This window comes from Triticum dicoccoides, chromosome 7B (genome assembly GCF_002162155.2).
Source record: "Triticum dicoccoides isolate Atlit2015 ecotype Zavitan chromosome 7B, WEW_v2.0, whole genome shotgun sequence".
Classification (NCBI taxonomy): domain Eukaryota; kingdom Viridiplantae; phylum Streptophyta; class Magnoliopsida; order Poales; family Poaceae; genus Triticum; species Triticum dicoccoides.
In genome coordinates, this window is record NC_041393.1 from 473,855,330 (window position 1) to 473,882,036 (window position 26,707).

General features: G+C 42.2%; 1 protein-coding gene across 1 annotated transcript; it reads right to left on the bottom strand.

Annotated features, from left to right (window-relative positions):
• Nucleotides 1–16,444, bottom strand: LOC119336561 (protein virilizer homolog). The gene is made up of 28 exons (XM_037608608.1): nt 16,150–16,444; nt 14,881–14,969; nt 13,531–13,654; nt 12,465–13,130; nt 12,004–12,375; nt 11,815–11,916; nt 11,507–11,689; nt 10,217–10,358; nt 9,949–10,130; nt 9,403–9,488; nt 8,932–8,980; nt 8,791–8,857; nt 8,223–8,704; nt 8,032–8,131; nt 7,753–7,886; nt 7,568–7,635; nt 7,250–7,469; nt 6,913–7,128; nt 6,656–6,808; nt 5,683–5,736; nt 5,397–5,608; nt 5,247–5,313; nt 4,110–4,426; nt 2,998–3,178; nt 1,509–2,927; nt 602–1,408; nt 447–518; nt 1–348 (listed from the first exon to the last, which is right to left on the bottom strand). Exons 1-28 carry the CDS (start codon nt 16,222–16,224, stop codon nt 325–327), a joined length of 6,663 nt encoding a protein of 2,220 aa, XP_037464505.1. The 5' UTR covers nt 16,225–16,444; the 3' UTR covers nt 1–324.
• Nucleotides 16,445–26,707: the final 10,263 nt, after the last annotated feature.

Here is a 26,707-nt window from a genome sequence, read left to right on the forward strand (position 1 = left end):
GAAGAAAGGGAGATCGAGCATAAAACAAATACAGGCACACTGGCCCTGAAACTCAGGCTAGTTGTGCATTCAAGCGAACATCATTCCGGACGGCTAACGGCCTGACCAACTAGAGCAGCAGCTTGATCATGGCCAGCGAGAATTCATCTAGCCTCAGACAAAATTGATTACAAAATTTAAAACTAACGTCACAACATTAACATTACACATGACGACGGATAATTAATGATGCACATAGGCATAGGCATGCACTTCTTTCGCTAGAAGAGCCATCGCCGCTACAGAACATAGCCAAAGGCAGATCCAAAGTTAGGCGCCACCCTCCTATTTGCTGCCGCCAATGCGATCCTGTTTGACAAAGACAGAGTAGAGATTTCATTCGACCATAGACGATCCGGACTCCATTGCGTTCGAACTTATTGCTGCAGCAGCGCATCAAAATATACCTGAAGCATCTGCATCAGTTTGGGGTTCGCCTCCAGAAGTTGGCAAAGCTTCGCACGATCGCTTAGAAGGCTCTGTAACAAGGAAAACCGTGGTCAGACACATTGGGAAATGACTATTTTTCTAGCACGTTGCTTCAGTAGAAAATTCAAATAACCTGGATTGCTTCTTGAGACGAGAAGAAGTGGCTCAGATCGATCTCCGGTTCTTTCTGCTGTTGAGATGAACCATCCGCTTGTGCAGTCTGGCTAGCAACTTGCGATTGTTCACCTGCTTGTCTCAGCGTTTGCGCCGCAAAGTCCTGCTGACTCGGGTAAAACTGCATCTGAGGAACAGGAACTTGGTTCTGAAACTGCAAAGTCATCTGCGACTGGATGCTATTTTGCGCATATGACTGAGGCTGCTCCTGGTGTTGCTGCCATTGAAGAGAAGCAAGATGTTGCTGGGTCTGGGATGGATGAGGCTGCTGAGGTAGTGGTGGCGGTGGAGGTGGCCGTGCTTGCATTGAAGAAACAGAAGACTGGGGATTGGACCCACTCTGTGGAAGGCCAGATGAGAGTTGAACATGTTGAAGAGATGTTCCGAAGAATGGACTAGACATTGGAGGCCTGCTCATTAGAAATTGTGATGCAAATGATGGCAACAAATTGGACAGAATTGCGCTGCCAGATGCAGAATTTATGCCTAAATTTGCATCGTTCATAAGAGATGAAGACGGGTTAGGCTGGACAACACTAGTGCCTTGATTATACAGATGAGATGCAGGAGAGCCAGAGCTCATTGCAGAATGTTGGGTTGAATAAGGTTGAGCAAGGGGTGCCATTGGTCGGGCAGATGAACCAGAGTTGAAGTGCTCCATAGGGACCCTATTTACTGGAAAATTGTTCCACAAGAAATTGACGTCTGCATTAGGAGCATTCGATGATGAAGTACCGTTGCTTGCTAGGGCATGTTCAGTTTGAGCCTGAAAATGGAAGTTCACATTTTAGAATCTAAATTGCAACATCAAGTAAAAAGCAACATGGAGACATAATTAGAGCTTGAAAAGACCTGTCTTCCATTACCTGAAGCCCTACAAAAGCGGTAGGCATACTAGCCTCAAAAGGTTGTACAGGATAATTAGATGGGTAAGCTGGTGGTCCATCCCTAGCGCTGTCCCTTGCATTGTAAGATGATGACCTCCTTTGACTTGACTCAGGACTTCGTGTAGGCATGGAAGAAGTTGGCAGTGGCATTGGTGGCAGAGGTGGTTGGTTTCTGGAAAACCTATGATCGTGTCCATGAGATCCAGATGACAGAGAACTCTCAGACAACTTATGTGCACTTCTCTTCTGATAAGTATTAGGACGCAATTGTTGCAGAGGTGCTTCTGCCGGACGCTTGTTATGAGAGGAAAAGTATGCAGGTTCATCAGCATGATCACTGAATGCACTCTTCTCTGAGGCTGGGCTAGAAACTGAACCTTTTCGCTCCAAAGGAACATTAGCTTCTGGAAGCATAGCTGTCCGAGAAGATATGTCAGCACCAAGACTCTCATTGTTCTTTGAGACAGGTATGTCCCTCCGAGAAAAGGGACTTTTTTCATTCTGCTGATCCTCTGTCTCCTCAACAACTGGACCTGGAGAATTTTCCCCAATAATGACAGGCGGTTGTAGATTATCATCCGGTTGAGGAAAAGGTAGTTTGTCATCTGACTCCAATTCCTCGTCAAAGACTATATCAATTTCTTGATCGTCATCAAGATCCGCCTTGGGTTGTTGCGGTTTCTCCGTCTTAGCACGGACATTGTCATCCAAACTTGTCTGACTCTTTACTTGGGGTGCATCCCCAGATGGGGCTGGCACAGGATTTTGACGCTCCCTCTGCCTTGCCATAAATTCATCTACATGAATAGATGGAGGTCTTCCACTAAGTGTTCCGCGCGGAGTAGAATTTACAATATTTGATGCACTGCTTGCACCATCTATGTTCCTCTCTCTTGCAACATAATCATCTACATGCATTGAAGGTGGTCTACTTGTGTTTGGTTTCCGATGACGGAAAGTGTCTCTGCGTGCATGACCTGTAGAGACGCTAGTTGTATTTAAACTTCGACCAAACTGTCCAGTAGGTTCAGGTGCTTGATTGTCTTTTATACGTCTACTTGCAGCCTCTCCCAATGCCAGTTTTCTGCTAGCAGATTGACCAGCAATTAGCTGTCTGTCGAGAGAAGAATCGGGCAACTCCCACACCAACCTCTTCGAAAATTCACCCTCAACCGGTTCTTCTGAATCAGCAATAATCTTCCAAGCATTTGAAAAGAAGAGAACAGATTCGTGATTCGCAGACACACTGGCTAGGGATGGCATTAGACGAGATGTCATGACAACAGAACGAACCACTCCAAATGGCAAGTAAGTGCCTTCAAGAACCATCTGCACTGAATCTTCTAATAGGCCAGCATTCTCAAGAATAGAGCACAGTAATGTGATGGAACTCTGAACCTGTTAATGACGTCACCATGAGAAACATGAGATTAACAAAAAAAATGTAACTCGGTAATGATAGGTATACCTGATTTAGAAGACTCTTTCCAACAGAATTTGACAAATGATCATAGCCCTGGGATATTTTCTCCTCGAAAGTCTTCACTAAAACTGTACTCTCATCCAAACTATCACCAGAGGATTTCAATGCAAGACTACGTTCAAAGGGGTGCCCAAATAGACACCTCAATATGATGGGACCCTCAAGACTGTAACAAGCAGAAACAATATAAGTACCTCATTATGTCCTGACCCATACAAAAACTGCACTGAAGATGTAAGAATGCTTATACATCGTAAATGCATCCATGGTTGCAGATACTGGTCTTTTTGAAGAAGGAAAATATTTGCAACCTTAACTGATATTAAGTTATTATCATTCAGATCTACTCTTCAAAAGAACAGTACAAACATGAAGAACCAATTGCCAGTTAGATACAAAAAACTCTACAAAGAAAAACAAAATCACCAGCCGACAGAGTAAATCAGAATAAAACAAATTGCCATCACATCTGGAAATAATTCATTTATTCTGCATATAAACAAGATATCTGGCAGCCTGAGGCCGTGAACAATTATTTTAATATAGTGATTAGCAGTTAGCTTTCCAATATGGAGATCATCTGAATCACCTATGTGGATGATTAACTTAACCCCAAAGCATGCCTCAAGATTAATTACGAATTTGATGGAGTCAAGACATTTAAAGATTAGCATCTATATAATAGCTTTTAAATTTATTTTTCCTTTTCTTGCACACTATAGACCACAAGCTCATATCACAGCCAGTAGACTTTAATATAGTAGTTACATGCAGGAAACCCAGTGTGCCATGCAAATGGGTTATATGAACATTTGATGAATTTGGATGCAGCCTAGGAAACTGGAAACTGCAAAGATATAATCGCACATGTATTTTTTTATTACTTCTCCTTTTCTTGCACACTATAGACCACAAGCTCATATCACAGCCAGTAGAATTAAATAGTACTTAAATGCAGGCAATCCAGTGCTTCATGCAAATGGGTTATATAAACATTTAACAATTTGCATGCCACCGAGGAAATTGGAAAGTGCAAAGATATACTTGCACATGTATTATCAAAATATTCATAAGGAAGAACATGAAGTGATGTTTACCTGTCACCATACTGGCTAAGGGCAATAGCACCAAGTATAAAAGAATAAACTGTTTCTACACAATAATCTGTTGGATTATTAGCGTCAACACATTTCAGGAGTCGCTTGAAGCACTTCAATAAAGGGGTAAAGCAGCGCCAGTTATCCATATTTGGTGGGTCATGATAAGTGTCACTCTCAGTTTTCTCCTCATCATCTTGGCTAAGAGTTTGGAGTTGTGAAAATATCAAAGGCACTGCACTTCTACAGATATAGGAAGAAGCCACTTCCTTGAATGCCATGGAACAAGCAAACATTTCTCGTCCAACTGGTAAAACCTGACATCCATCTTATAGCATGATGAGTATTGAAATGAACCATACAAAAAACATGAAAAGAAACATGAATAAAATATAACTTCAGCATTAAGGATGGCATGCACCACAAGAGAATCAAATTTAAATAAAAACTGATCAACTGCAGCACTTCTCCATCAGAGAATATGCTATTCAGATATTGCCACAAAGCCGTCTGTTAAAGTACAACATATGACATAATTCATGTGTATTTTAAGTATCTAGGGTATTTTAAAATGGTTGAACACAAAATTTTGGAATTCAGTTTCTTAAATCGTAAGTAGCAACACAACACTGTCAAAGGAAGAAGAAAAAGAAAGTAACAGCTGAAGAAACATTATCACCATTCCATGTCCTCATTCTCAGCATATCCTTCTCATGTACTCCCTCTACACTAGTGTAGTGTAAAAAACACTCTGATATTATAGGACGGAGGGAGTATTTGAACTTCAGCTATTCCTTTAGGTTTTCCACTTCCAACGGTATGAACTTCCCAATGTATGATCTTAGACACTTTTGTTGACCCTTTTAACTAGGACTACTCCCCCAAAAAAGGAACTAACTGCACAGGGCAGTTTCAACTCATAAATGGCTTCTGGAATAGGGAACACTTGGAAGATAGTATTTCATTACAAAAGCTTGATATCAATCTTTCAGAGTAGTAAAACTAAAGAAACCACAACAAAACAGACCACATCCTGGCTTCACTACAGTAGTGACCTAAGCTTGAGAATCAAATAGAGAAGTAAACGCTAGCGATCCGACAACCATCTTATCATATATAACACGAAAGATATTTTACCTGGCATAAGAGCAAGAGGTGATGCATGATAGAAGAGCACTCCTCAACGCTAGCATTCTCTGAGGACCTACTTTGAGTTAATATAATTAGTTTTCAAATGTAAATGATGAAGTAGTTCTGAAGTAGATAGTTTACTAGTTGTGAGCTTACTCTTCAATAGCAGTCTGCTCTTTGCCAGATGGCTGGGCACTGAAGATAGATGCGAGACATCTGAACAAGGGAATCCTCCATTTGAGCATAAGTTGGTCACTTCTGTAGGCTCCTCTTTCAGACATCGTCTTATCTTCCAAGTAAGATGCGTTGCTGCAGTTCTTTAGTAACTTATTAAGAACCCGCGCAATTCCCATTTTCCATAGCAATACCTGAATAAAGAGAACATGAGAGGAAAAAGAGAGAAACAATATACACAGGTCATGAATAATAAAGAGCCTCTCACCTTGCCATTTGGATGTTCTGACAATTTTGCAATGAACTTAAGTAACTGATGCACCTGGAAACAATGCAATTAAAGTATTAAACAACTTCAGATTGATGATGCTGAGGGCTATAAATGAAGAACTAGATTTAGGGGAAAAGAAGAGCTCATTCAACCAAATATAAGTGCCCGGTAACTAAAGGAATGTGCTTGTGTGTTACGAGAACTAGCACACAAGTAGAATTACTGTTCCAAAGTTTTACTGGACTGTTACTAGTCAACAATGATACCGGCCCAGAGTTAAATGCCCCATATATAGTAGAACAGGGGGACACTACAGAGAGGACCATCTGAAATAAACACGGACAAACCCACATACAGGTCAGGTTCCCCCCAAGAAACTAACAAGTTTTCCAGAAACAAGCCAGCTTCTGTTTGCATGAGGCCAGCATTTAAATCATTTTTTCAGCGCCACCTCAATGGAGTTCATTAATTAATATGTTTGAAGTTTGAACCATATATAAACCTCAAGAACAGAAAAAATGAATGCTAAAAATGAAACAAAGTGGTCTTCCAGAACAAAAGAAATCCAGGATTGACCACAGTTCCAGGAACCTGAACACTAGCCAACCAATTTCTGTTGGTGACTGAACGCACAGGGCTTCATAATTACAATCGTCATGTAATGCCAGTTTTCTTCAAATAGTATTTCTACAAATTTGTTGGACACAACAAAACCTGTTGGGATCAGAAGATAGCAGTGTGGACCTAATATCGACTTACTAAACAAGATGGTTCCAACAATAGTGCCAAAACGGCAGGTTAGTTAGCTAGTTACTAAAAGCTGGTCAAACAAGGGATTAATTACACTTCTCATGAGGAAATGCCTCCAGAACTTTGAACAGTAACCAGAATGATATAGTATTTAACAGACATTTTTCTGGCGCATAATAACACTCAGCTATGCAGCCATAATCCCTATACATTATCATACCTTAAAGACCTCTCCCTCTGACAGGGACGTTCCATCAACCTTGTCATTCAACCAAATAAAAATTGGTCGCAGAAGAACCACCGCGCACTCAATCTTTTCAGAGGCAACACGAACAATGAAGATCCGGAGCATGTCTTGTATCACCATCAAGGCCTATGTGGTTCGATAGCTATATAAGTATTTGGTATTTGCTATAGTGAAAAGTCATTTGCTTTGGAGTGAAAAAAGCATCAGATAAAAACAAATCCAGGACATACCGAAGTAGCAAAGTTGTCAATGACACGTGCAAGTCTATCAAGTTGTGGCATCAATCTTACAAGTAATACAGACACATGTTCAGGGCGCAGGTGCCAGTTCACTTGTTTCTCAACTTGAGGTCCTAGAATTGTTGCAGTACTCAAAGATCTAATAGCACTCAGAGAAGGAACTTCGACATTCCACATCCATATGCCTTCATCTGGGAAAAGATCACCCTTCAAGCACAAGAAACATACACAAATGAGAATCGGTACCGATCTTACAATTCTGCCACCTGCGTTTTTTAATGGAAACAAGTAGATATCTAAAGGATACAAGCATAAATAAACGGCTTACCAAGAGACAAAGAAGGCTGCAGGCATCTTTTGGACCTAATGGTACTGATGCATTAGTAGGCTCAACATTTTCAAGAAGGCAATGAAATAGGCCAGGTGTCCAATTATACAATGGCCAGCAAGCAAGTGCTGAGGTAATAAGCTGGCAAACCACACCAAAGCTTACAGCAAAACTAGGAAACATGAAAGACAGATCGGCCGCACAAGCTGCTAGTCTTGGGCTGAAATTATACAACAACAAAATATTATGTAAGATAGGGGAATAGAAGAGGGGGGAGGGGGAGGGGGAGTTGCTATGCATAGAGGGCTATCTGAATACCTGACTTCTCGGTGTAGCCGCAGAAGAGCAGTAAGAAGTTTTTTGTTGCGGTATTGATCCTTTGTTCCCTGCCAAGGTGGATACATCCAAGATCATTGATATGAGCAGCTTGAGGCAATTACATGCTTACACTGAAGCCATATTGAAACTGAAAGCATGACAAGGAATAGGACAGAACATATTACATGTAATATCTGAAGGAGGTTTATCAGCAACACAAGTGAGGGGGTCATGAGATCGACAAGGGCTTGTTCATGAGTTCGGTCTAAAAGCAATTCTGTGGTGGAACTTAGTTCAGCACCTTCATCAACAAGGTAATCTAAAGGAAGAATAAGAGAAAGAAAATGGTTTTAGCACAAAAAAAAGCATATAAACATCAGTCAACTTCATGAACAAGACAATATAATCACCTACTATAAGCACATTTTTTGAATAATAATCCAAATAAAGCACAAGGTGCTCACCGTAGCTATTCGACAAGCGTTCAAGCATAGACTTGCAGTTCATCAGGACTATGTATATAACAGTAATCGCACCTTCTTCAAACAGGGAAGAAGCCACAGCCTTCATCGATAGCAAAAAATGATGGCATGAATAATTCATTGCAAATTAAACGTCATGAATAAATAGAACACAAAAAGGATGATGAGCTTACCTTATCTTCTGAAATAAATGCTAAAATGCGGAAGGCTGTTGTCAATTGAACCACAGAAGTGCTGCACAAAGCAACTCCATCAAAGTACTTGTTTGTAACAAGCTTCCCAAGAAGATTATCAATGACTTGACCATCTGAAGTATTATTTGAATCTGCAACTACATTCTCGACATCCATTGAATCTGACACAAGCACGTTTCCAGAAGAAAAATGGGCATCTTCACCAGAAGCTAGAATAGCAGAATAACGAAGAAGCCCAACAGCACCATTTCTCTGATATATAACACCAGCATCAATCCATTCAAGCAACCTTGTTGGAGCATCTTTCCTGTTTGAACCTGGAGAAGACGAATGCAACGCCTTGTGCAGATCAACAGCAAATCCAATCCATGACTTGAGGGATGAAGCAGTTGAATCTGCAACCAAGACTTCAAGAATCTCCGCTGCTGAATGGAAGATAGCAAGACCCAATGGAGAACCTCCTGAGATAAGACAGTCACGAAGAGATGTAAGCCTTCAATCAGAACCTCAGACAACATATCAAGAAGTACAGGATGGTTCCACTGACCATCTTTAATCATGGTTGAATCAAGATCCTTGTATGAAGAGATGGAACTCAACAGAACTGATATTGCCTACACCAGAAATACTTATATCACCAACAATGCAAGTTGCATTAAGAATGACAAATGAAATGAACAACACACACCTCAGGAAAGTAGCCAAGAGCTAATAATGCTTGGCGACCAGAATCGGACCTGCACCACATGATGGATTCTGTAAGCTATATATGGACACTAGAACCAATATATATAAAAATAAATAACTTGTGCGCCAATTTGTGGACACACATAATTGTCTTAGCATCTCAAAATTCATAAATACACTTCAAATTAAGTATTCCTTATCATAGTGTTACTTAGGATATCAAAATTATTGATATTGAGCAAAACACTGAAAGAGGATAAAGTTAAAATTATTGAGTAAACTTTCAACAATATCACTCACTCCTTGTTTATTCAGAGAGAAACATAAGTTAAAAAATAAGAATTATAGAAAGGCACTTTGTACCGAAAGACAATGTCAATATTTGGCCGCTCACGTCATTGTTTTACACAACTAAACTGCGATCACAAGCAATTTCATAAACTATCCACCAAACGCTAACTTCAGTACTGACCTCGAAATGGCACAAAGTTCCCAAAGAACCCATAAAAGCTCATCAGAATTTGGAGGAACTGCAAGTAGCCTATTGGCAGCACTTCCCTACAGAAGAAAATAATTCAAGTCTGATCAAATGAATTATGTTAACACATCAACAGAAGTTAAAAACAAATTTCACAAAGAAACCAAAACATAAAAAATGGAAGTTAGAAAAATCAATTGCAAGTTAAACAATATTAACAGAAGTAGATGTAACAGCATGTACTGTGTGGATGAAACAATTAACAACAAGTTGGGGTAACATCAGCTGAAAGAATAAGTGGAAACAAGATGCAAAAGATGGCAGTGTACACAATGTAGGAGAACTTCTCTATATTTGATGGTTTGAACAGAACTACTAGAAGAAAAATTTCCTTAGGTGAAGAACAACCCCCACATACCAATCTAATCTAACTTTAAAGTTCCAAGTTTCATCCTAGTAATTATATTCATATCTCTGAGTTCAAAAGATCATAAAATCAGTACAAAATTGATAATTCTGATGCAATGAGCCTGCACAAACCACTTTAAGATGTAGCTCTGTGATCATTCCAACTTCCTGGGGGCGGCAGAAGAATCCTTTTGACAGAAGAACGAAGGCATGCCTAAGAGTTATGCATTCTGTTTTATTCATATCTTTACCATCTTGAAGAGAAAGAACTATAAGCTCAGTTGCTTCAGGTTGACTGAGCAAAAAAGATAACCCTGGGGACAGAAAAACATCAGTTCGAGTCATAATGTGAGAAAAACAAGATTCAAAATATCCCAGCTTGAAAATGTGCCAATCAAACCTGAGCGACAAAAAAGAAGGGAGAGGAGAATGGATTCAATTGACGATGTGATCTCCATCAATATTTCAGCAGCAGGCCCACTTGCCAAATGCATTACAGGTGATGATAATAAGGCTGCTGACAGAGGGAAAAAACCTCTTTCCTGTTCTACAAAAAACATAAAGCTAGAGTCACATTTCTAACAGAAGTACAGCTATTGCTCAGCGTCAAGATGATAACCAGCAGTGTAAAACAAGCAAGAGTAGCCACATGCCCATAATAAATGTGTATTTGGAGTTACATCTTGTGTTATAAACTGTGTGGATGTTGTATATTTGTGATATTCACTGGCATGTCGTGGATGTCCATACAAACAAAGGAGACTGCCAAAATTTGTAACAAAAAATCAGACTTTGAGATTCCATGCAGTGTGTGGTAGCATTCTAGGTTGGGTTGATACCTAGGTGGTACAGCCTCCACCAGTACATGCCCTCCTTCAGCTAGCACCCCTCTAGGTCAAGCTGTCGCCACTTAAATCCCACTGACGGGTGTTTATCCCCATCATGACTAGCGGTACATGGCACTTGGTATCAAGGCAGTCGATTGGTCACTGTGTCAGCATGACCATGGCTGAGAAGAGCAAGGTGTGATTCAAGCTGCGGCTGCTGCTAAGCCCGTCGCAGTGTTTATTCTCCTGTTCCCATCAAGGACTCATGGTGTTCTAATGCGACAAGGCGCCACTATCACTAGCCCTCTTTGATATTGGAGCAAATTGTGCCAAAAAGAAATTTCAAATGAAGATGTGTATAAATGTCACATGCATATGGTTGGGCACAATTTTCATTTATATTTATTGGTAGTTGATCACCTTCCAATGTTAGCACTCTCCTTATAAAGAGTTGAGATGAAAATGACAGTCTAAACCAATCTAAGAGATAAGGCATACTTAACAAACTTGGAATTAACTAAATAGACTGAGATGGGGAATCCTCGGCTGACTTGAAGATCAAGTTGCCACCGGTTGCCTGTACTTATCCTTGACGCGGCGGCCATACCCGGCCCCAAATGACAACAGTATTCCAGACATCATATTGACATCATAAGAAATGAAAGGTGCACCATTTGTGGAACTTCACTTCTTTCATACTCCATGGGCCCTTCTCAAAGTTGCCATGTTGCAAACAATTTCATAAAAAATATGGTATATTTTGCAGATTGACAACAAGAGCTAGTTCAACTTACATCAAGATTTAAAGCGTGTGTAAGTAAAGAATACACAAAGAAAAACAAGAAGTGCATATCCCATGTTACCTGGATAAGAGATAACAAACATGAATCGGTGTCAAATTGCAAGAAACTGTACTTGGAATTAGTTATAAGACCAATTGTTGCTTCGAATGAAAGTGAATCTTCCAAATGACTAGACTTGGATATTCTTCTAGCAATAGCCTCTGGCGAAGGATCTTCAATAGGGCCACATATCTTTATCAATTTCTGCATCAAGAAATATAATCGTAAAATAACTGCTAACCCGCTTCACTTCCAAGGAGGAAAACAGAGTGTATGTGCAGCTGTACGGAACTGGGCCTTTCCTAAAGAGAGCAGTTCTAGAAACTTACCGACATTTCGGCAAGCTCGTTACTTGCAAAAATAAGAAAAGAAACTCTGTCCGCGGAAAGTTCATCAGAAGGCAGATTGGAAACCACCTTGATCACGGCAGACTGCAACACGACCATCAGCATCATATAATCTGGAGAGTACACTAACAATAGATTTATGGAACAGTGGGTAGCTAAGAATATTCAAACCTCGTATCTAGATAGTATCTCATAAAAACGCAAACGTTGAAGAACATATGTAGCACGAGAGGCGATATCATGTCTTTCTTTTTCCAGTAGAAGCTTCAACAAAGAACAGTAGCCATCACTGCTGCCGGTGGGTATACTGTTCCGATCACTTCGTGGCCACCATCCCAAGAAAGCTTCACATCCAACACCATGCCGAGTGGCATTCTCAACAATACCTAAAAGAAGCAATGTAGTAGCTGTAGATTTGGGTGTCTTCCAACAAAGCAGATTAATGATTTGCTCCATCCCACCAGCATCAACAAAATAAAAGCAACTCTCTTTTGACGAGCATATTAGGAGAACCAAACTCAAGGACATCACCAACCAGTTATTCTGAAACAAAAAAATGGCATAAGATAGATAAATCATCTAACACATTAGACATCCATATGACAGTTCATGAAGTGGCATCAGATAATTACCTGAGAAGGGCATTGTAGATCAAGTAATGAACAGTTTCTATAATATGGGAAACTATTGTTGAACAACTCAAATATCGTTTTAGTCATAGGCAACTCCTCCAATTCGATGGCAAAGCCATCATCATCACCAAAACGAGTAGCAGCGACAAAATGGACATTTTTCCAAATTTCAAACAGCTCATTGCTAGCTTCAGTGTGAACATTATTACTTTCCTGAGGATCAAGATTACTCTTGCTGAAGCCATCTGCCAAGTCTTGATTCCAACTATGTGACATGCAGTTTGAATTAGTTACATATTTTGAAACAGCTGAGATAACTGCACTTCCTAGGTCAGGGATCAGATTCTCCACACTGGGTATTTGGTGCATTTTGAGAGCTAAATATAGTATTCTCTTCACTTCAAGTGACAAGTCCAAATCTGTGGACTGAAAACTCAATGGTTTGATTGAAGATAATGACTCTTCAAATTTGAATTTGGATGAACGTAGTGCCGGTGGAAGGTCTTCAAATTTTCCCTCTGACGGAGAGCTGACCACATTGGCAAGAGAATGATCCAGGCCTAGTTCTATGTTGAATTGACCAAGGTCTTCGGCAGTATTCCCATAAATTACAAGAGTGAGACTGCGATAAGTTCCCCGCAGCACTAGATGATTTGTTACAATAGCCTGTAAAGTAAAAGAAACAAAGAAAAATGTCTCAAGCAACAGAACAGACCAACTCTGAATGGATGAACAAGACAAAGATGTGGCAGACATAAGCAACTGAAGACTACCAGTTATAATAATAAACAAAAGGCAAGAAAAAATGAACAGAGTGACATGCAGCATCGGTCATTAAGCATGTGCAACTGTACCACATAAGCAACTGGGGCAGTATCCATTCAACTAAAACCTGTAAACTTTCCAGTTAACAAGTTGATAATTTAACATAAATTCATAGCAAGCATAGCATTCACACATTTAGTAGTGCAGATGGAAAAAGCAGATACAACAAGTGGCCAGAAAGGATAGACATATATAGGCACAAGATAGGACTATTTATCAAACTTGAAAACAAATGACATACCTCAACTTCAAGCACATTGGACGAGGAGTGTGAATACAAGAAAGGCAGGCAAAGGCGCCTAAATCGAGACTCCCCATCGCAGTGAACGAAGACTTCCAAAGCAAATGATGGTGGGGATGTTGCACTGATATAACACAAACAACATTAATGAAGGAAAATAGCCCAACAATGAGCGGCAGAAGAAGAATATTAATACATTTCAAACTGTCTGCACGTAAGTCCTCACACGACTGCAGGATAATGTAATTAGCTTACTCAAGACTCTTAAATTAAAGGGAGCTAGAATATTCAGATTGATATAAGACATTTTTATAGAAGTATCATTGGCGATCAATAAATTACATTTGTCCGGTATGTTTCTATGTCAAAATCAAAAGTAGAACCTTTTCAGTAATTCACGTGATAGTGCAAGGGGAAATCATTTCAGCATCCACTGGGAGCCCAAGTTACGTAATTAAAAGCACATGATTCGTATCTGTGAGCCCAAGTTGCATATTATTTAGATTCAATTTTATTAAACACTTCACAAACTAGCATCGAGTCTCATTTGTACTACATTAGTGCATGGTGGTCCCTGTTTTCCAATAATAATGCACACTTTCATTTCCATGTAAGTTCGGAGATTGATCAAGCACTTCTATGTCTTACATTATGGGACGGAGGGAATAGTTATTTTTGCACCGTTGATTGACTCAATGGTATATAATTATGGGACAAACTACATTGTCAGGTGATTCTGTACATTTTAGTGTGCACCTAACTCCATAATGGTTATCAAGATTAATATATTCTGTTACTTTAGAAACATAGTTACAATATTCTGAGCTCTACTACTCTACAATATCTTCCTGCCAACTGCGCTGCTAGAAACTAAAACACATTTCATTTGTTATCTAACTCTAGTGCCAATAAAAAATACAGTTATTTGTTATGTAACTATAGTGATGCCTAATTTTCAATCTTTACTAGATACAGTTGCAATTGTTATACAATGTAAGTAGGTAACACCTACAACATCTACATTCAACTAATCCACATTGCTACGATCTTCGATTTTCTCTTGTAAGAATCTGGGCCCAGAAAATAAGTAGTAGCCTACGGATGTGTTCCCTTGAGCCCAAATACCACCCCACGAAAAATTTACCTAGCCAAGGTTTTGCTTGTCTACGATTTGGCCAATGTGGCAAAGAAAAAGCACTAGAGTGGCCAAATGGGTATGGCCATGCCCAAAAAAACACTATTTATAAACTACAACGGCCAAATAAGTACAGAGGCACTCTTTCACAGAACACACTTTTATCAGATCTCACCTTCACAAGTGCAAAAAGTATAAGGAGGAAATTTTCTTACCCAACAAGAGATATGTTTGGTGTAGAAGGAGCAGCATTTTGCTCAAGAAACTCACAGGCAGTAATCACAACAGGTTCAGAAAATAGCACCTGCATGATGCAACATAATTAAGTGAACTCAAGGACAAGTTATATATTCGAATTTAATTAGATAAATGAGTTTCCCTCTCACTCTCTCTCAGGACAGTAATTAACTGTAATCTTTAGCACTAATGGTGAATAGCTGAAGCACATATAATTAATGCACTCTGCATATGTTCATCTTAAGAAGCTTTCTTAATACTACCTTTGTCATAGCATAGGATGTATAGGAATTGACAGTTTAACACTGTCTCCAAAGTCACACTTTGGCCATCAGTTTCTACGAAATCATGTGCTTCAAATAACAATAAGTACATATTATTGAAGAATTTTCGTGATGGATCTAACAATACCAATTTAGTATTGTAGATATTGGCAATTTGATCCATCATAATGGTCAAACTTAAAAATCATTTGATTGGCATAGATTCTTAAACGGCCTACATTACGGCTCAGAGTGAGTACTTATGTAAAAGGCTGGAGTAGGTGTTATTAGTAAAAATAGCTGGTAGTTACACGAACACTTTGTTACCTTTGTTTGGGCATGGATTGTGAATCCCAAATGAGACGGTTACAAATAAGATCCTGTCTTTTGCTAATATTTACAAAGCTAACCATAGTTAATATCATTCAATCGATTTCAGAAGGACACACAAAGAGTTTATCCGGTCGATATATTCATTGAATATGTCTGTTCCACGTAATGTGTATGTGTGGGCGCCTGTTTGCAGCATGTTACGTCTATATACATCCGTATGTAGTCCATATTGAAATCTCTAAGAAGACTTATATTTAGGAACGGAGGGAGTATATGTTTGGCGCTAGTGACAACTTGACTATATTGGACACGGACAAGTGGAGCCACATTGCTGAGGATGTTAGAGACCGTGCACATGAACTTCTTCACAAACATGCGTGATTCATTAAGCCTGAATATGTGCCTAAGTTCAAGGCAGAAAAAGTCGATATACTTATTTCATAGAATTGCTTCAGATATACTGGAAAAGGAAGTCGAGCATAAAACAAATTCTAGTATGTAATTATGTGCCAGTTTGGTGCACCAAAGAACATATGGGGTACTAAAAGCCGTCGAGCTTAACAATTCAAACGTCTGCTGACCAAGCAGTAGCAATATTTGGTGGCAGATCGCATAGGAGACTAACACAAAAGGAGGGGGGGTGAAGCGCACCTCGTCGACGTACTCGTCCAGCTGAGAGTGGAGGATCGTCTGCGCGAACAGCACGACCGGCTCCGGGCGTCCCATCGAAGCGGGCCGTATATTTCTCGACACCGGACCTCCTGAGCGAGCGAAAGCAGGGGCGCTAAAACCCTAGCGTCCTCTGAAGCGTGCAAGGACGAGGGAACGGGGGACTTCGCGATGCGCACGCGGGTCGCCGCAGCCTCCGTGGTGAGACGAGCCCGCGCGGGGGTGCGGCGGCCTGTTTGGCCCTCTCGGTCCGCGGCGGCGGCGTGGGGTGGGGTGTGGGGGGGGACGAGACGGAGGAGGACGAACCAGGTATTCTGAAGGCTCGGAAGGTTTTTTTTTAGTGGGTTCGGAAGGGTTTTCCCTTTTCAGAAGGGAACCAGGCGAAACGGGCTTAACTTGCATGTTACCGACCTGGACTGTGATAAAGCATCTCCATTCAAACTAACAAAAGAAGTACCCCTCAAAAAAAAATGATTGGAACTATAAAAAAGAGTATGATTATTTAAATAAAACTATAAATCTGAGTATGATTAGTTGTAAAAATAAAAAACTATAAATCCCACATCAGATTTCTAGCCTTTCCCCGCGAACGCTAGTTTTGTTATTCGATCGAACTGCATGGATCTCAGCGCACCCTGGTTGCCACGTCATCGTTTGGATTCGTTTGTTCCATGCATGGGAGTCAGCTTTACGCCTCCAATCTCCCTTGCCTTCGTCGTTATTGTGTTCTCGCGCCCAAAAACTTGAGCCAGTTCCCTTTCCCCCTTCAGTTTTTGAAAGATGGCCGGGGAAGGCAGCCACATCTCGGCCGTGAAGCCCAAAAAGGGCGTCGAGAAGGGAACCACGGGGAGCGAGCAGTCTACCGGAGAAAGCTAGAACCCCCTGGCATGAGGGGGTTGTGGCAGCCCTTGACCGTCACCGAGGAGAACATCATTGCGCTCCAAGACGTCGGGTACCTGTCGGGGCTCGAGGTTGCCCTGTCCCGCTCTCCCCTTGTCAAAGGGCCGACGGGTCTCACTTCTGTCGGGGTTCCTAAACATCGCGTTGGTGAGTGAGTCGTCTTCATATCCCATCTCCTTCGGGGTTTGGAATTTCCCATTCACCCCTTCCTCGAGGTCTTCTTTATTTCTACATCCTTCAATTCCACCACCTTGCACCTAACTCAATCTTCCACATCGCTTGCTTCGTCACATTCTGCCAAGCGTTCCTCTGCATTGAGCCCAACTTTGCACTCTGCCACTCTGGCTTAAGTTCTTCTGCATCAAGATGCGGATGAACGACCCCATCGAGTGTGAGGCAACGATGGTAAGCAGGATTCCGGGTACCAAGTGGCTGCCGACGAAGTTTATCGTGTTGGACATATGCCCTAGAGACAATAATATTATATTATTATATTTCTGTTGTCATAATTAAGAGTCTATATTCTGTGATATAACTGCTATGGTCATGAAATATGCGATTTAATGGAAAACTCATATGCACGTGTGGAATGATAAACGGTAAAGAATAGGTTCCTAGTCTTACCCCTAAGACTGACTCAAGTGTTGTTGGTGATCATGTTTTCCGGATCTTAGGATATCGCTAAAAATAATGATAGTCCTAAAACAATATTGAAAGTATGATGTTAGAAGAACGATCGTATTGAATCGACCCAAACTTGTTGGTTATACTTTGAAGTTTGAAATGATAATGTTTGACATCAATTATTATAACACGGAGTGTTAACATGTATTTATAGCTCCTTAGAACATGAGAGTATCTTAGTCACTTCTTACCATAGGTGGACTTTGGGGTTGCTCAAACTTCACCTGTAACATGGTGATCATAACGACAACTTACAGGTTCATCAGAAAGTTTGACAAGAAACTAGATAGCTCAAGAGTGGAACTTGCTTCTTGAAAGTGCTAGTTATCGACTAGAGAGGGGGTGAATAGGCGATTTTTATGAAAGTCTTCAAAACGTGGAAGTTTCGAAGACAAACAATAGAAATGACCTAATTGATATGCAGCGGAAGATAAACTACAACAAGCAAACCATAGTCAAGTATGGAATAATGTGAAAGTACAAAGACTAATAGCAGCTTAGTAGTAAGGATCAGGATGGAAGATAGTATGAAGCCAACCAACGATAGTAGTCAAGCAATGAAGTCAAACAGGTACGAAAAATAGGCAATGACTTCACGAAGACAAACACTAAGTAACGGGAGGGAGAGGATAGAACCAGTCACTTGTTGAAGACACAGGATTTGTTGCACCAGTTCCAATTGCTGTGACAACTGTACGTCTGGTTAGGGAGGCTGAGATTCAACTCAGAAGACCGCATCTTCACCTTATTCCCCTTGAGCTAAGGACACACAGTCCTCGCCCAATCACTCTGGTAAGTCTTCAAGGTAGACTTTCGAACCTTCACAGACTTCATTCACCGGCAATCCACAATGACTCTTGGATGCTCAGAACGCGACGCCTAACCGGCTGGAGGATTCACAGTCCTCAAGTGTAATAAGTCTTCGGGTCACGCAGACAAAAAGCCTTCAGTGATGCCTAACACTCTTTGGCTCTAGGTGTTTGGGCTTTGTCCTCGCAAGGATTTCTCTCTCTCAAAGGCTTCGAGGTGGGTTGCTCTCAAACGACAAAAGTCGTGCACTAACTCTGAGCAGCCACCAATTTATGGTGTAGGGGGTGGGCTATTTATAGCCACTAGGCAACCCGACCTGATATGTCCGAAATGACCCTGGGTCACTAAGGAACTAACATGTGTTCCAACGGTCAGATTTCAAACACACACGGCAACTTTACTTGGGCTACAAGCAAAGCTGACTCATCCAGCTCTGGATAAGATTTGCTCTCATTGTCTTCGCTCGAAGACATAGGATTTGGGTTGAGCATCACTTCAGTCATTCTGACTTTGTTCACTTGGACCCCACTTAACAGTACGGTGGTTCCTATGACTCAACAAAGAAGAAAAAGGAAACAGCGAAACGACACAGTCTTCGCGCTCCATAGTCTTCACTCAATGTCTTCTCATGTCATAGTCTTCAATATGAATATCTTCACATACCACCATTGTCGTCAATGTCTTCATACATTTTTAGGGGTCATCTCCGGTAGGTAAACCGAATCAATGAGGGACACTACCTGCGTTATCCTGCAATTCTCACAAACGCATTAGTCCATCAACCAAATTTGTCGTCAATACTCCAAAACCAACTAGGGGTGGCACTAGATGCACTTACAATCTCCCCCTTTTTGGTGATTGATGACAAACTGGTTGAAGTTTTCAACGGGGATAAAGTATGTGAAATTGTAAAGGATAGGGTATTGTCTTCATAAGTGGCAAAGGCTCCCCCTGAAGATGTGCATATAAGTAATTTGCTTTTGGAATGCAAATGCACATGGCAGGTTGTACTTGTGGAGATCCTCTTCAACTTATGAAGATAATTCATCATGCATGAAATGATATAACTAAGAGAATGACATGCATAATGAAAAATGGACGTCTGCAGAATGATCTAAGTGCGGAAGTTATCATCGCACATGCGGAATTTATCATCGCATCACAGAAAAGCAAATAAGTAGCAGACGACCATTGAGTTTAAGTGTTACAACTCAAAGAACCAAATGTATCAAAAGCGAGAGTTGTAAACACTAGGCAAAATATAAAGCAATTGCCCATATGAACCCGCTTGAAGACTATCAAACTCATATGCTTCTCCCCCTTTTGTCAGTAAGGACCAAAAAGGTTTGAAGACATAGAGCATCTACTCATTCCCATGAGGAGTAGGTGAAGCTGCAGGGTTTTCATTGTTGTTTGGCGGCGCAGACGAACTTGGTGCAGTGTCGATGCGTGCAGAAGTAGGGGGCAGTGAAGTAGCATCGTCTTCATCATCGATCACTTTGGCATTCACTGTTGCCGCGGAGGAAGAATAGTCAGAATCTTCAAGGGGTGGAGTTCGACGTAGGACAGCATTCCGTGGAGGAGTGGAGTCAAACTTGAATCTTTCAGTGAAGCCATCGTCTTGAAGATCTGCTTCAGCACTGAGCAGCGTCAAACTCTTCCATGATCGCCGACAGGTCTCGTGAGTGACAAAAGAATTCTTGGTGGCAAGATTTCGAATGCGACTGACGTCCACCAAGAGGCTTTGCATCTGTCGCTTGAGCCAGAAGTGATGCTTGTCTTGTTTCTGATGCAGTGCCACAAGAAGTTCTCGGTCATTTAGGACGCGAGAGCGCTTCTTAGGCCTTTGGGAAATTGTGCTCTCAGTAGCTTCAGTTTGCGCACGGTGAGGCAGACGAGTGTTCCCAGCCATTGGATAGACACGAGTTACTGCTTGGACTCCTTCCATGGGTTGAGTGAAGCTTTGGTGATCAGCATTTTGAAGACAAAGAGGCTTCTTGGCAGGCTCAGGGTATATGGCTTCAACTGACATATCAACCTCTGGTAGAAAGATCAGATGATTGCGAGCAGAGGGCTGATAGTTGATAGTAGAGTGTAGCTTGATGAGGCGCATGACCCATGGAGCATAGAATTTCAGGCCAAAAAGGTCAGATCCAGACGCAGCCAGTTGCCGGATGAAGAATTCTTGGGGTATTGAAGCTGATGCCATTGAGGATGTAAAAGACCAATGTCTTCATGGCTCCTTCAAGTTTTGCAGCTGATGAATGCCCTTTGATAGGCCATAGAGTTCGCCTGATGATGTGATATATTGTGCGAGGCAGATACTCAAGGTCATCAACAAAGAACTCCTTTGGGTATTCAGAGTCAGGTGGCAGAGGCTTCATCATGCTCAACATCTGGCTCATGTTGGGCTCTGGCTTATGGAAGATGCTCTCCAGTGCATTGCGGTGGAGTTGACAATCAGGTTCGACCAGCTCTCCGGGAGTGGGTAGGCCTGTAAGCTCAATGACGTCAAGAGCTTTGGCTTCATGATGAACATTTCCTGTCATCCACTCGCGAACCCAAGTCTTTGTATCCCTGTAGTAGCCGCGAATGTGGAGGGTAGCATAGAATTGAAGCAAAAGTTCCTCATTCCAATGTTCTTTGTCTGTCACAAAGCTGAGCAGACCTGCATCAGTCAAGTGCTTCTTCTAAGCATGGCAGTCCAGGAATGGCTTCAGTGTCGAGACGCATATGAGGGAAAATGCGGCCTTGATCATACAAAACACAGGAGTAATAGCTTCGCTGCTGATAGCTCCAGAAACGATCAGATGATATTCTTGGCCTTGAGTAGGGGTTCTTTGCTCTGTCAAAGAAGGTGTTGTGGCTTTTGAAGCCATTTGCATTGAAGGACCCTGTAGAGGTGGCAGTACCTGGGAACCTTGGCAGTCTTGGCTTTGGTTTCTAGACCAGAGGCCTATGCTCAACATGATAATCAAACTGAGGACCAGAGGCATTAGGCGGAGGGACCAGAACGGGCCATTTGACAGTGATTAGCTGACCATGGTTGTATGCTTGCTCAATTGTATGGGGCCTTGGTGGCGGAACAGGAGCAGTGGCAACAATAGAGGCGTCAGGCTGCACAACAGATGCTACAGGAGCAGTTGCATCATTGACTTCTGGCACATTGGTTTGTGCAAGCTCCACATTTGCTTCAGCCATGACTACGTCATTGGCTTCATTTGTGTTGGTGGTGGCAGCCTCAAGATTTTCAACCTCCACTTGATGAGCTGGAGGGTCGGGCACTGGCACGTTCACTTCAGGAACAGCTTCTTCAGTAATGGGGGGAGCAGGGACACGATCTTCTTCTTGTTTGTCATCGGCTGATGCAGCCGGATTGTCTTCAGCAGCTTTGGCTTCAGACACAGAGACATTCACAGTCGGAGTGGCTTTTGGAAACACTTGACGTGCAACAGATTGGTGGTGCACTTCTCCTTCTGGAACGTTGTAATGCTGGCGACGCCTTTGGAGTTGGAGTTGGCTGGGCCTCAAAGTCTTCCTCTTCTTCTTGCACAGGTGGTGTGACTTATTGTTGGTGGGGAGCATTCGGGGAGTCTTGTTGTTGTGGGTGATCAGCCCATGATGCATCCTGAGCAATTGGCGTCAGAGGACGACCAATGCTGATGAGTTCGCTGTTCGTGAGAACAAGAGATGATACCAAGTTGTGTTTGATATGAGGAAGAACTTCATCATCTTCAACATTGTCATTGTGACCAATGTCTTCAGCAGCGGTGGGATCAACTGCTGGAATGTCTTCAGCTTCATGAGCCTCTGTGGAAGCAGGCTCATGAACTATCATCCGTTGTTCTTGGTGTTCAGATGTAGGGCAAACCATTGAGATAGGTTCAACAACTGAGGGCTCTTTGGGAGCAGCCCGATTCTTCTTGGTTTTGCACTTCTTCTTGGAGGGAGCAACATCAGAGGCTTCAGTATTTTTCCTTTTTCTGGCTTCAGCCTCGGCAGTCCTCGTCTTCTTCAGTTCCGAGGCGGTTGACCTGACCTTTGGCTTCGAGCCAGTCATGTTACTTGGGAAGACTATGCGAGGTTCTTCCTGCCTTGAAGGTGCATATTGGTCAGTTGATAGCTTCTTCTTCTTTGCAGCCATTCTGGGGTCAATGCCAGGACGACCAAGAGCCTTGCGCTTCTCAGCCTCATTGTAGGCTCGCACACACTTGTTGGCCAGACTCTTCATGCGCTCGCGAGAGCCTTTAGCTTCATCGTGCTTCTTGAGAAAGGCTTCTTTGAGCTCGTGCAGCATGATCTTGAAGTTTTTGACATCTTGCACGCTGAGCTTTGCCACATGCTTCTTGAACTGAGCTTTCTCATGGTCGAACTTGTGCTTCAGTTCAACTATGCGCTGAGCAAGAGCTAGCTCAGAAGCAATGGCGCCATTGAAGGAGACGCTGAGGCCAATGGGAAGTTGCAGATCTTCAAAGCTGAGATTTGGGGTGTCAAACCACTCATCAATGAAGTTATGGATGATTGCCGCATCAAAGATAGGCAAATCATTGAAGATCTCTGCTTCTTCCTTGCTCTTGATCAGTTGCTCAAGAGCATCATCTGCAAGATCTTCATTGCTGGACAGATCAATGTGCTCTTCTCGCAGAATGGCAGCAAGAGTCAATGTCTGATCAGTATTCTTGACGATTTTCTTTTTCTTCTCCGTCTTCTTGGAGATACGTGATAGATCTTCAGACTGCACACTGTCTTCAGGAGGTGCAGTGGCCAGTGGCTTCGCACGTGAAGCTTTTGGAGGAGCAGCTGATCTTGAAGCCTTAGCCTTCTTTGGCTTCTTCAGCTTTGGAGTAGGAGCTGGGGCTTCATCAGTGTCAGCATCATCATCAGAATGATCCACTTGGGCACCTTGGACCGAGATGTGAGTGATGAGGCCATCAAGGTTGTAGAAAGGACCGATGACATTGGGTTCTGCATCACGTGAGCCGTTAGCACGGGGAGCAGAGGGACCAGGGTTGAAGTCTAATCCCAATGATTTCTTGTTTTCCTTGGCTGATGCCTTTGCGTGATGGAAGTTGCGTTTGAAGAGATTATCGTCACGACACCAGAGCAATGACGATGGGTCAGCATTTTCAGGCTGAGGTCCACGGACCATACAAGGATAGAAACCCTGTGCAATAGCTTCAGCTCTGTTCTTGGGTGGAAGGCCTTGATAGAGAATATCACCCCAAGGACTTTTGATAGCATTCTTCTCAGCGTATTCCTGGGCCACAAACTTGTATTTGAACCATTGTTCAACCCAATATCGTCGAATCCATTGGATTCGTGTCTTGCGCTGATTATAATCCTCTTCAGGATCTATCTTGTAAAGCTCTGCGAGGTCATCAGGCAAATCTCTTGATGTTCCCCCACGACGCTGTCTGCCACCCTTCCTTACTGATTTCTCTGCAACCATGAACTTCAAACTGAATGGCTTCAACACGTTCAAAGGCTTCAAAGGCTTTCGCTTGCTAGACAAACAGGAACTGGCATCAGGAGAGTTAATGTGATGCTGTAAGAATTCTACAAACGAATGCAGACTATGAGAACCAAGGGATTCTCCCATGGACATGTACCTGTGACAGCATTAGAGATGCGAGGGAAGGGGAAGAGGTCATATGCATTCTCAGAAGATTTTGAAGATAAATCAGTTTGAAGACATTGACCTCATGATGCGAAGACATTCACTTATATGTTGAGAGTTGGTTCCAGATTTGTACGAATCTGTGAATAAGTACAAGTGAGGAATCTAACTAGATAAGAAGCTTAAGTGAATATACTAGGCAGTACGAGATGCAGACAGAATAGATCTAACATTGTATAGGCAGAAACCAATTTTGGTAAATAGGATGAATCTTTGAGGATCAAAAAGATGGTAAAAATAGAGTTGTATTTACCACACGAAGAACTGCTAGATGGGATGAGTAGGAGACCAAGCAATTCAATCCACCGTTCCCTAACTTGGCGACGGAGGACACCTACGGCGGCGGCGGAGAGGACGATGTCCGCGGCCGGCGTGAGGACGGCGTCGGAGAAGTCGCGGCAGCTAAGCGCTTCGTCGCCGGCGTCGTCGAGAGCTAGCGGTGGCGCTAGGGTTTTGACGAGGTGGAGAGGTGGAAGAAGGTTTTCTTTACCGCAGGGGACATGTATTTATAAGGAAGTGTGCGACACAGCGCAATTACGCAGGTGCCCCTGGCAGTTCACATCTGAATGGCACGTGGCTAGCATGCAACATACTCAGAGTTGTCCCACGTTCCCACGCCCGCCAGGTTTGTCGGCTGGTCGTTCCGCTTCTCTGGATTTCAAACAATAAGGATGAATCATTTAAAACAGACTTAATGTTTGTCTCCATGTCTTCTGCTGACAAGGACGCAGTGAAGACATTCGACAGTTTCAACAGAATGCATATGATTTGGACAGATAGAGTTTGAGATAGAAAGCATAGAGAGATTAGGGTCCGATCACATTCACTTAGTTCAAAAGATCCAACTAGGAAGACATAGCTATAAGTGAATGTTGTAGAGGACAGAACACTAGTATACATATCAGAAAGCAATCAAATCAACATAGTGAAGAAAATCATGAAGATAAGTTGAAATTGAAGACAGACCAAATGCGAAGACATTGCAAAAATAACACCATGAGTGAAACACTTCAAACCGAGAAAATTGGTGGTGGCGTTACCCACCGTATAGGAAGTATTAGACCCAGACACGGCGCACAATTATCGTGGCGCTCCGAAGTCAAATTCCACGTTAATGTATTCACACTTAAAATGTAAGTCTTCATTGATTGAAGATATACTTTACTTCGTGTGTTGCACATCTAAGTCATCAACATGCACAAGTGTTAGGATGTGTTCCTGATCACAGGACATTTGAGGATTCCAAGATATTTAGCTCACACCGTAACTTGCAAAACCTTTTCTCATCCAAGGGCTTTGTGAAGATATCTGCCAGTTGCTCTTCAGTGTTGACGTGAATGATGTCAATATCTTTCTTCATGACATGATCTCTGAGAAAGTGATGACGAATTTCAATGTGCTTTGTCTTCGAGTGCTGGACTGGATTGTTGGCAATCTTGATGGCGCTTCCGTTGTCGCAGAGAGAGGTACTTGTTTCAGATTGATGCCATAGTCCTTGAGAGTTTGCTTCATCCATAGAAGCTGAGCGCAGCAAGATCCAACAGCAATGTATTCAGATTCAGCAATTGAGAGTGATACACAGTTCTGCTTCTTTGAAGACCAACAGACAAGTGATCGTCCCAGAAAGTGACATGTGCCTGATGTAGACTTGCGATCCACCTTGTCACCAGCATAATCAGCATCCGAGAATCCAACCAGATCAAATTTTGAGCCCTTTGGATACCATAATCCGAGTGTTGGGGTGTAAGCCAAATATCGAAGAATTTGCTTCACAGCTAAGTGATGCGATTCCTTTGGTGCCGCTTGGAATCGAGCACACATGCAAACACTAAGCATAATATCTGGCCTAGATGCACATAGGTAAAGTAAGGAACCAATCATGGAGCGGTATACCTTTTGATCGAACTCTTTACCATTGTCGTCGGGACCCAAATGGTGTTTGGCAGGCATTGGGTCGTGTAACCTTTGCAATCTCCCACTCCAAACTTCTTTAGACAATCTTTGAGGTATTTTTCTTGAGATATGAAGATGCCATTCCTTTGCTGACGAATTTGAAGACCAAGGAAGAACTTCAGCTCAACCATCATGGACATCTGATATTGCTCTTGCATCATGTATCCAAACTCATCACAATACTTCTGGTTGGTGCAGCCAAAGATAATGTCATCCACATATATTTGGCACACAAATAGTTCACCATCATATGTCTTCGTGAAGAGTGCGGGATCGAGGGATCCAGGTTTGAAGCCTTTGCTTTTCAGGAAGTCTTTGATCGTATCATACCAAGCGCGAGGAGCTTGTTTGAGGCCATACAGTGCCTTGTTTAGCTTGTACACCATATCAGGATGTTTTGGATCTTCAAAGCCAGGTGGTTGAGCAACGTATACTTCTTCAATCTTGCCATTGAGAAATGCACTCTTCACATCCATTTGATATAGCAAGATGTTGTGGTGGTTAGCATAGGCTAGC

Coding starts and splice junctions, on each gene's coding strand:
- LOC119336561 (XM_037608608.1), bottom strand. CDS start 16,224: ATGGGACGCCCGGAGCCGGTCGTGCTGTTCGCGCAGACGATCCTCCAC. Junction 7,129..7,249: donor GCAGCCTTCTTTGTCTCTTG/GTAAGCCGTTTA, acceptor TTGTGCTTGAAG/GGTGATCTTTTCCCAGATGA. Junction 1,409..1,508: donor CCGCTTTTGTAGGGCTTCAG/GTAATGGAAGAC, acceptor TTCCATTTTCAG/GCTCAAACTGAACATGCCCT.